The sequence below is a fragment of the Pogona vitticeps genome, chromosome 2 (assembly GCF_051106095.1).
Source record: "Pogona vitticeps strain Pit_001003342236 chromosome 2, PviZW2.1, whole genome shotgun sequence".
NCBI classification, from domain to species: domain Eukaryota; kingdom Metazoa; phylum Chordata; class Lepidosauria; order Squamata; family Agamidae; genus Pogona; species Pogona vitticeps.
The window spans coordinates 183397120-183407414 of NC_135784.1; the positions used below are offsets into that span (position 1 = coordinate 183397120).

At 42.1% G+C, this 10295-nt stretch overlaps 1 protein-coding gene across 1 annotated transcript in view; it reads right to left on the minus strand.

The window, feature by feature from the left end:
• The window catches only part of C3 (complement C3), a 69376-nt gene extending 59586 nt beyond the window's left edge, over window positions 1-9790 (minus strand). Inside the window, exons 1-3 of the mRNA XM_072991547.2 lie at window positions 9422-9790; window positions 2570-2762; window positions 495-657 (exon numbers count right to left, since the gene is read on the minus strand). Of these exons, the coding sequence (XP_072847648.2) occupies window positions 495-657; window positions 2570-2762; window positions 9422-9492 (427 nt within the window). The 5' untranslated portion in view covers window positions 9493-9790. The remainder of the gene's footprint in view (window positions 1-494; window positions 658-2569; window positions 2763-9421) is intronic.
• Between the last annotated feature and the right edge of the window lie 505 nt (window positions 9791-10295).

A 10295-nucleotide genomic window follows, 5' to 3' on the forward strand; every position in this document is an offset into this window, starting at 1 on the left:
GTCAAGGGAACCCAGACTTGGGTTACTTTATTACCTGCGTGCCTGTGGGGTCATGAAGGTTGTATTTTGAATGCCTTTCTTTTGAATGTCTCCAGCAAAAATAAAACTGAAAGCAAAAGCACCCAGCCTCTTAAGGAGCCTGGTCGTTGGGTTGAAATTGGGAGCAGGGAATCTCCATATTCTCCAGCATGTGATTACTCTACATTCTGCTGCAGAGCTATATATCTATGTGCCGCTGGAACTTTATTCTTGCGAGAAGAGGGCTGTTTTTCCTTTTGCAATGGGAAGAGGGAGAGAAAGACTACAGGATCAGAGAGAGAGAGAGAGATAGACGGAATGAGGGTAAGGAGGCAAGGAGAGAGGGAGGGAGGGAGGGAGCTGTGGCTTGTCAAGCAGCGTTTTTTCACTTGTCACACATGAGTGGATGAGTGGATTTTTCAAGCCCTACCTATTCCCATGTATGCCTACAGGTGGAATCAACAGGAGGCTCTTACCTGGTGATCCAGGAGTATAGATAGTTTTATCTGTCTGGGTGAAAATATATCCACTCTGGTAGGAGATGAGAACCACCTTCTCCAGACTGAATTGAGCACAGCTGGCCTTGACAACAACATATGTGTTTTTCTTGGGATCCTTCTTGAGGTCTTTTGCGGGAACCTGTGTGAAAAGATCAGGAACAAGAAAAATAATTTATCCTGGACACTACTAGCATAGCTAATAATGCCACAGAAATTGTATATTGGTATTTGCTAAGGGCGAATGTTAGAGCAGTTCTTGGTCTTGTAGCCTGTGCAAGCATTTCAACAAGAAATACAAAACAAAACTGTCATCGTCATTTAGTCGTGTCCGACTCTTCGTGACCCCATTGACCAGAGCACGCCAGGCCCTCCTATCTTCCACTGCCTCCTGGAGTTGTGTCAAATTCATTCTGGTAGCTTCGATGACATTCTCCAACCATCTCATCCTCTGTCGTCCTCTTCTCCTCGTGCCTTCACACTTTCCTAACATCAAGGTCTTTTCCAAGGAGTCTTCTCTTCTCATGAGAGATTGCTGCCTTGTCGTGGCGAAGGGGCTTGAGTAACTCAGGGGAGCTATGGGCTATGCCGTGCAGGGCCATTCAAGATGGACAGGTCATAGTGGAGAGTTCTGACTAAACGCAATCCACCTGCAGTAGGAACTGGCAATGCCACTCCAGTATCTTTGCCAAGAAAACCCCATGAACAGAAACAAAAAACAAAACCAGAGGTCTTCAAACTTTTCAGAATGAGGGCCACATCATATATTTCACACATTTTCGACGGACGAAGGAGGGAAGGAGGACACAAGCGATCCAGGCTTCGCTCCTCTTCCTATCCCCGATCGGGCATAGAAAGAGGAGGAAAGGGGGACCCAAGCGATCCTCACTGTCTTGCAAAGACATTGGAGGTGGGAGATCGCTTGGGTTCCCTTTCCCTTCTCTTCCTATGCCAGGACCCGATAAAAAAGGCAAGGTGGGCTGGGAGTGGCCCGCGGGCCGTAGTTTGGAGACCACTGTTTTAATGTAAGTTTTTGTGGAAAATTAGCCACTTCTTCAGATTTATGAGCAGAATACAGAGACTATGTGGCAAAACGTTCACATATTAGAGCACTTGACTTTCAGACCATCCCCTTCCTCCCACTATGGGGGGCACAGTGGACAAGGCAGGAGAGTGAGAAGGTGCCGGGTGGCTTGCAGATCTCTCGTCTGCTCTGACAATAGGGTTGGGGAAAGAAGCATGCATTTTGTTGGGAGTTTACCAACATCAGCAGCATGAGGCCCACAAAGAGGAAAACTAGAAAAATAATCCTGTAACTCTTCTTTTTTTACACCCTGGTCTGGTGGTAAGGAGCTCAATGAAGCACCCAACAAGGATTTGCTCTTCAAAAGTTGAGGTGAGACAGTGTCATTCTGCCCACTATGTCTCTCACACAATCTTCGCCTTCCATCAGTTATCTGGGACAGCACCATTGGAAATGCTACATTTGGATGGAATACAATGCCCAGAATCCCCAGTTATCTGGAGATTTGGGAGTTATACTTTAAAGTAGTAACATTCACAAGCTCTGTATAAAGCTATCAAGCTTGAGCATCCAACAAGCTTTTTTTATAGAATTATAGAAAAGAGAAGTTGGAAGGATCCTACAAGGCCATCAAGTCCAACCCTCTGCTCAATGCAGGAATACAGTACTATCAAAGTGTATCTGCCAGGTGATTATCTATGTTTTTTTCAAATGCCTCCAGTGTTGGAGCTCTCACCAACTCCTGAGGTAACTAGTTCCACTATTGTACTGCTCTAACAGGAAGTTTTTCCTGATATTCAACCAAAATATGGCTTCCTTTAACTTGAGCCCATTGTTGCATGTCCTGCACTCTGGGATGATTCTTTTTCCCCATTCTGTTTAACAGGAAAGTTGGCTTTTTTGAGCACTTTGGTGGAATTTTTACTGTAACATGACTGAATGTTACAAAGTTGATCTGGGGGCACACTTCAAAATTGCTAGCTACAGTTTTGAGGACAGCACCATTTATAACCATACCAAACACACACACCTTTATGGATGGAGTTGCTATCATGCCATTTTCTGGCGTCAGGGAAGCTTTGATCTGGTACAAGTTGTTCCTCTTCTGTGGGAAATCATGGACAGTGACTGTGACCTCTGTCGCAACGTTGAGTCCATGAGCCTCCACCACAACCTGCTCTTCGCTTTCTAGCCATAAGACACTGGGGGTGATGAGGGAGTAGCTATAAAAAGAAAGAATTGATGTGTTAACGTTTGTGCTTGTCTAATGTCAGGTACATTTCCATGCTACACCTCCTGATTCTCTTGTTTTAGTAAAGTTAAGAAACAAACATTTTAATTAAGCATTAAAATTATAAATACAGACAGAACCGGGCTTGTTCTTATAGTACCCTGAATACTCTGATACTTTTCTTCTGTCACACTGGCTTTCTCTAGGGCCAGAAACACTTAGCATTGTTTCAGAAGAGGTGCTCTCCCAAGTGGTGAACAACATCTCTTTGCCATAGCATGCAGTTTTCTTCACCCCATGTCTTGTGTTTAGCATGTTTTGTTTTGTGATTAGCCATTGGAAGGTAAACATGGGTTTAACTTACGAGTCTGATCACAGAGGCTCCTATTTTTGAAGAAATCTCAGTGAGAGCAGAAATGAGTCCGTCAGGAAGAATATAATTTCCCCCTGACATCTAATCTAATACTAGGATCCCTGTTCCAAGCAGCTCTCCTATCTTTAGCCACTCCTCAACAGCTCATCTTCCTACAAGGCTTTCCGGTTTGAAGACTATCTTATTACTTAAAATGGAGTCTATAATTTCTTGTGACATTGTGGATGAAGTTTATTTTGAAATGTATTCTTGAAGGCTTTCATGGCCAGGATCCAGTTGTTGTTGTAGGTTTTTCAGGCTGTTTGGCCGTGTTCTGGAGGTTTTTCTTCCTAATGTTTTGCCAGTCTCTGTGGACGGCATCTTCGAAGGACAGGAGCTAGAACTCTGTCTGTGTTCTGGTGTAGTGTGTGAGATTGTTGAGTATTTGTAGTTGTAAGATCAGGTTTTTGTTCTTTTCAGGAGACCTCCTGAACACAGACAGAGTTCTAGCTCCTGTCCTCTGAAGATGCCGGCCACAGAGACTGCCAAAACATTAGGAAGAAAAACCTCCAGAACATGGCCAAACAGCTTGAAAAACCTACAATAACCATTTATTTTGAACTACTAGGAATAATAGCACATTGTAAGATCCAATAAATAAATAAATAAATAATAGGACAGTTGTGTTGTAACTGTATTCATCCATTATAAAAGCAAATGGATGGGATGCTTGGACATTAAGGACTACCAAAGGTGGCTGGGATGCAAATCTTCCTACACAGACCTACACTTTGGCACTTCCAACACCACACTGAAAATATGTGTAAGCCTGAACTCTACAGATTCTATTCTTGGTTATTGTTAACAGAAGCCTGAAGCCGTTTTGATGACCCCACGCAATCCAGACAAAAGACAGAGTTTCACCTTGCTGGAATACAAATGACACAAAAAAAGTTAATAGCAATAAGTTAAATTCAAGCCCACAAGGAAATGAAGAATTTCTAAATGTCTGACGAGTTTCCTGGTCAAACTAGCTTAACTGGTGTCTTATGCATCATGAGTTGGTATGGCTACTGTTTGCTGTTCTGCCTATGATAGCAAAATATCAGAAGGGTTAGCTTTGCTTACATAACTGTGGTGAGCTACTCTGGAACAATGTAGATGATGGGCTTTGAACAATTCCAGTAAATAATCAGTACAGTATTGATTTTTTTAAAAAAAGCGTTCATTTGTTTTAGTTGCTGTATACAGTTTGTCATGTGTAATTGCTTTTCTTTTCCTTGGGAGTTGGGAGATCATCTGCCCTAAGAGGCGGCTTTAAAATAAATAAATAAAATGCTATAGAAAAACAAAACATTATTATTACCTGACTGTGAGAATTGTGCCCATGTATTGTGCAGTATTGATTCTACACTATCCCATTTTTGGGTGGGATAGGGGATAATTTGGTTCTTTGAATAACTAAAGATATGTTTGTGAAGATTCTCAGTCATCCCAGTGAGATTATCTGGAAGCTGAGTCATGGCAACTGGACTTCTTGCTTATTAGGTTGAAATGTTTCACTATTCATCCAAGTAGCTTCTTCAGTCTTCCATATGTTCAAATAGGCCCAGCAGCCATGAAATTAAAAGACACCTGCTTTTTGGGAGGAAAGTGATGACAAACCTCGACAGCTTTTTAAAAAGCAGAGGCATCACCTTGCCGACAAAGGTCTACGTAGTCAAAGCTGTGGTTTTTCCAGTAGCGATGTACGGAAGTGAGAGCTGGACCATAAAGAAGGCTGACCGCTGAAGAATTGATGCTTTTGAATTTTGGTGCTGGAGGAGACTCTTGAGAGTCCCCTGGACTGCAAGGAAAACAAACATGTCCATTTTGAAGGAAATCAACCTTGAGTGCTCACTGGAAGGACAGATCCTGAAGTGAAGCTCCAATACTTCGGTCATCTCATGAGATGAGAAGACTCCCTGGAAAAGACCCTGATGTTGGGAAAGTGTGAAGGCAAGAGGAGAAGGGGACGACAGAGGAAAAGATGGTTGGGCAGTGTCACTGAAGCGACCACCATGAATTTGACCCAACTCCGGGAGGCAGTGGAAGACAGGAGGGCCTGGCTTGTGTTCTGCTCTACGTGGTCATGAAGAGTCAGACACGACTTAACGAGTAAACAACAAAAAAACCTGAAACTTACTATGGTAAAGTAAGTCATAACTGGAGTAGACCTATTTGATTCAATACACCTTATGGAAGACTTGACTCACCAAATCCCTATTGATTCAGCAGGCCTACTGTAGTGCAGTTTATTACACAAAGCAAGAGGAGTAGCAAAGTTCCTGGTTGTGTGTCTTTTGATGAGGAAACCACTTCCCTTGGTTTCACTTTTACAACTACGGTACTTCATTCCCCCCCGCCCCCCGAGTTCATGGATTCTGTAATATGATTATTTTCTGCTACCACTCATATTTCCTGGTAAGCTGAAAACTCTTGACTGAAGTGTGGGATAACCACCTGAGGTATTATAAACGATTAACTACAGATATTTATGAATTAATTCATTTTTAAAAATAGAAAGGAGTATTGTCAGTCAATTTTGAAATCTTCCAAAGTAAACTTGGTGGCCATTTGTCACAAGAGAAACTGTTGTTCTCAGAAACCTAACAACTATGTTTCGACATTAGCCTACTGCTCTAAATTCTTATGAACCTACAGCAAATTATATTTGCCACACTACATTTCTTTCCTTCATCTTTTCATGTCGTAAGATCAAATCCACACAACGGAGTAAGCTCCTGTCGCTTGTCCCAGCTCCTGCCAACCTAGTCATTCAAAAGCATGTAAATGTGAGTAGATAAATAGGTACCACCTCAGTGGGGAGGTAACAGCATTCCATGTCTAGTCGCACTGGCCACGTGACCACAGACAAACACTGGCTCTACAGCTTGGAGACGGGATGAGCACTGTGCCCTAGAGTTGGACACAACTGGACTAAATGTCAAGGGGGGCATATGTATGTTTAAATGTGTTTGCTATGAAACAGCAGTTTGTTGTACTAGCATAATACACAATTTTAACCAATAAGAATGAGTCTGTAGTCAGCCAGGCTGCTATATAAGGCAGGTGTCTGTCAGAAGTCTGTCAGACAGGGCTAAACATGTAGCAGACAGGGTCTCACATGATACCTAACTCAGAAAGGGACTGACAGGGCTGATAGGGACAATAAACAATATGTGACATGGGGCTAAAATATGTAATAGGGCCAAATAAGGCTTATGAATATAACAGTATAACTATGAAAGAGTTCATTATTTACCAGAGAAAAAATGTCTTTCATTCCAAATGCTGGCACAAAACACACATGTGAAAAAATACAAATTTTACCGTACAATAGTGTTTTTTTAATCTAAACAATTGAAGCTGCTAAATGCATACTCTACTAATTATACGTTATAATATTGATTATAACCAAAAGCCAACACATTATAGCTCTAAAGTTATAATGCTAATTTTCAGGATGGGTAGGGGAATATGACAACTCAAATAAGTAAGCAGTGCATATATGTGATTGTTTCTGAGTGACTACTAAGTGGATGTGTGAGGGTATAAGAAAGGATGGATGGATCTATTGGACTGTTTACATGTGCATGGGATATGGGTAATCACATAGGGACAGACTATTTTGGGATGTTGCCCTATTCATAGGCAGCCCCCCTAGCTTGCCCTTACTCCATTTGGTCTCCCAGACTGGAAAATATTTTCTACACCTGGAGTGCAACAACATACCAGAAATTAACCACATACAGTGGTGCCTCGCTAGACAGTTACCCCGCATGACAGTTTTCTTTGCTAGACATTGACTTTTTGCGATCACTATAGCGATTCGCAAAACAGTGATTCCTATGGGGGAATTTTGCTGGACAATGTTTGGTCCCTGCTTCGCAAACTGATTTTCGCTAGACAATGATTTTGACACCTCCCTCTGCGCTTGCAAAACAGGTGTTTTTGGGACCTAAGCTTCGCAAGACAGCAATTTAAACAGCTGATCGGCGGTTTACAAAGTTGCTTTCCTATGGCCGATCTTTGCTAGACAACGACGATTCTTCCCGATTGGAACGCATTAAACAGGTTTCAATGCATTCCAATGGGGAAATGCTTTTCACTAGACAATGATTTCGCTAAACAGCAATTTCAGTGGAACTGATTATCATTGTCTAGCGAGGCACCACTGTACTGTATTTAAAAGAGAAGGAGCATTTCAGCAGCAATCTTCCCCTTCAACCTGCCACTTTAATAGACATAATTCCCTCCTCCCTTGCATCATCTCTCACTCAACCTGTTGCACAAAACCTTTTCTGTCTATTCCCTTCTGTCCAGTCCCTCATAACGTTCATGACATGGGTAACAGAGCTTCTTACTGAAAAAATGTGTGCTAACATGGGATAAAAATAAACATGTTTTAATTTTAAAATGCAATATTGTTCCCTTACTACAATGGTGAGGCACTAGTTCTTATCCATAACTGAACAGGGCAAATTGTTTCCAAAACAATGCTTCACAAATGGAGAAGTATCTATTTCTGTCAAATAATAACATAACTCCCTCCCACAAAGTTTTTGAGGAAAAAAATGCAGATAATATCTGCCATACCGGTTAAAATATAAATGCCTACAAAGCAGCCATTCCTTGTCCCCTTTGCCTTGAAACTGGCAGCGACCAATTTTTCTTCTACGCCGACACTTACAGATTATTGTGTTGAGCCATTTCTGAAAATTACGTCCCATTCTATTCTTACAAATAGCAGTGTGATGCAGTTCACCTGATCCTTACAATAGGACTATCCTTGCAGCCATATTACTAAAGACTGGTAACTTTTAAGGCTCTATCGACCAGGCAGTTCATGGCAGGACGCTGTGCTGGAAAGGAGAGAGATTGCCCAGAAAGAGCAGGAGCCTGGGGTAGTTCACACTTGCCTGCTTGCTTGTCTTTGTCTCCTCATAATCCCTTCCACCAACAACTGCTGTGCTATTTAAAAGTGGGCAATAAAAATATTTCACATTTGGATTCAGCTTCAATTCACTTTTAAAACACCAGCACTCTGCCTAATTTCCAGTTGAGATCTGTCTCTACTTTCAATTGTAATTTTCTATGTATATATGTTTTTTCCTCACAGACATGATCTTGATTTTACCTTTACAGAGCTTGTGGTCCCCTATGCAAGAATCCTGAAGCCATCAGGCATCATCAGTCTGCACCATGTTTAAATAGCACCCAGAGCTACTTGCTGACCTTTAAATACTGAATTTAAAATGGTCAGGTCTACGGGCACAGACATTACACGTACCCTTTAAGAAACCTGTCCCTCCTCCCTTCAAAGCCGACAGCCGATGCTGATATCATAGAATGATGAAGTTGGAAGGGGTCTATAAGGCCATCAAGTCCAACCCCGAGCTCAGTGCAGGAATACAAATCAAACAATATCTACCAGGTGCCAAATTTCTTTTGAATGCCTCTAGTATTGGAGGACTCACCAGCTCTAGAGGTAATTGGTTCCTTATCTAACAATTATAGCTGAGACCACCTTACTGTGAGATCGCCCCCATGTACATTTGCCTGTAAATGCACACCCCAGGAGGCCAGCACAATCGGCAGGATTTTCCCAGGACATGCACAAGTACACATAGTAAAAATCTCCTCAGAATATCCTGGAAGCCTGCCAATCATGGGAGACAGCACACTAGATTAGATAAAGGTGCAGCCACAGCTGGTATACCAAGATTCTTCTTCTTTCAAAAGCACAGTTTCAACCTTTTCCAAAACAAACAAAGAAATAATTGTGCTCCACCTCATAAGTTCCGGGCTGACCTTGCCCTTAGGCAGTGAAGTGTCCCACTTCGTGTATAGATTTGCTGTTACATCTGAAAAGCTGCTAACTGGGAATATTATCCTTGGCTATTTTGATTTTTCTGTCTTGGGCACCAAAATGTTTAGACATCTAAGGAGAAAATCACAGCAACAACTATCTTAGAACTGCAGAGCTGGAAAGGACCCTATGGATTATCAAGTCCAACGCTATCATGGAAGCACAATGGGGAATTGGTTCCACTGCCAGGTAGATAAACTACTGAGCTATATTTTTGAGCCTATCTCAAATCCTTGCTAAAAGGAGAAGAATTCTGAATCTGATGGATGTCTGCCGTGCATAACTTCAGAGAAGAAAATGCAAGCAACACTTTCCTGAGCAAAAAGCTATCCTGGCTTAAGAATCATTAAAGAGGTGGGCGAGCTGCTGAAATGTATCTTCTACTTACAGCTGGCTGTGAGATGGAGCTGGAAAACAGACCAGGAGAGCAGCTACCAGGTAGAGAGCCATCCCCTCCATCGTGATGTGGAGGGTCAGCAGAAGCAGGAAGGCTTTCACTATTTATTCAAAGAGTGCTCTCCAAGGCAGGAACTTTTGCAATAGCTCCGTGTTTAATCAGTACACGGGGAGGAGTTTCTGCAAACTGGAAATTTTGGAAAAACCATCAAAGCAATCAAAACTAACAGAGATTTCTTTGTCCTTTGAACAGCCCCAGCCACACAATATCTTTGTGCAATCTTGAAAATTGTACAAAGAGATGGTGCAATATGCAAACATCACTTGATCAGAGTCTGTTTTAACCTGGCTAAACCTAGAGAAGTATAAATGCAAAACTGAAAACTCACATGCACAGGCAAACAGATGTGTGCTCTCTCTTTCTGGAGGATTTGCTCTAGTCCTCAGTAGAGGTCCAGGATAGGACCAACCATTCAACAATGTGTTAAAGAATATTTTGCTCCCATTCTCTCTGTGGGTAATTGCCATTACTGCCACAATAAGCAAATTCGGAGAGAATGAAAGCCCCACACTGTGAGGCAGCAAAATAAAATAAAATAAAATGCAATTAAGCTCTGTGTGCAGTGTGATGTGGAAAGTCATGGAAGACTGGAGAACACATGTACTTTTGCTTCTACAAACTACCTTGAAACTGTATTCATGAAAGCTTTCATGGCCGGATCTAATGGTTTTTGTGGGTTTTTCGGGTTCTTTGGCCGTGTTCTGAAGGTTGTTCTTCCTAACGTTTCGGCAGTCTCTGTGGCCGGCATCTTCAGAGTGCTGTCCCCTGCCAGCCACAGAGATTGGCGAAATGTTAGGAAGAACAA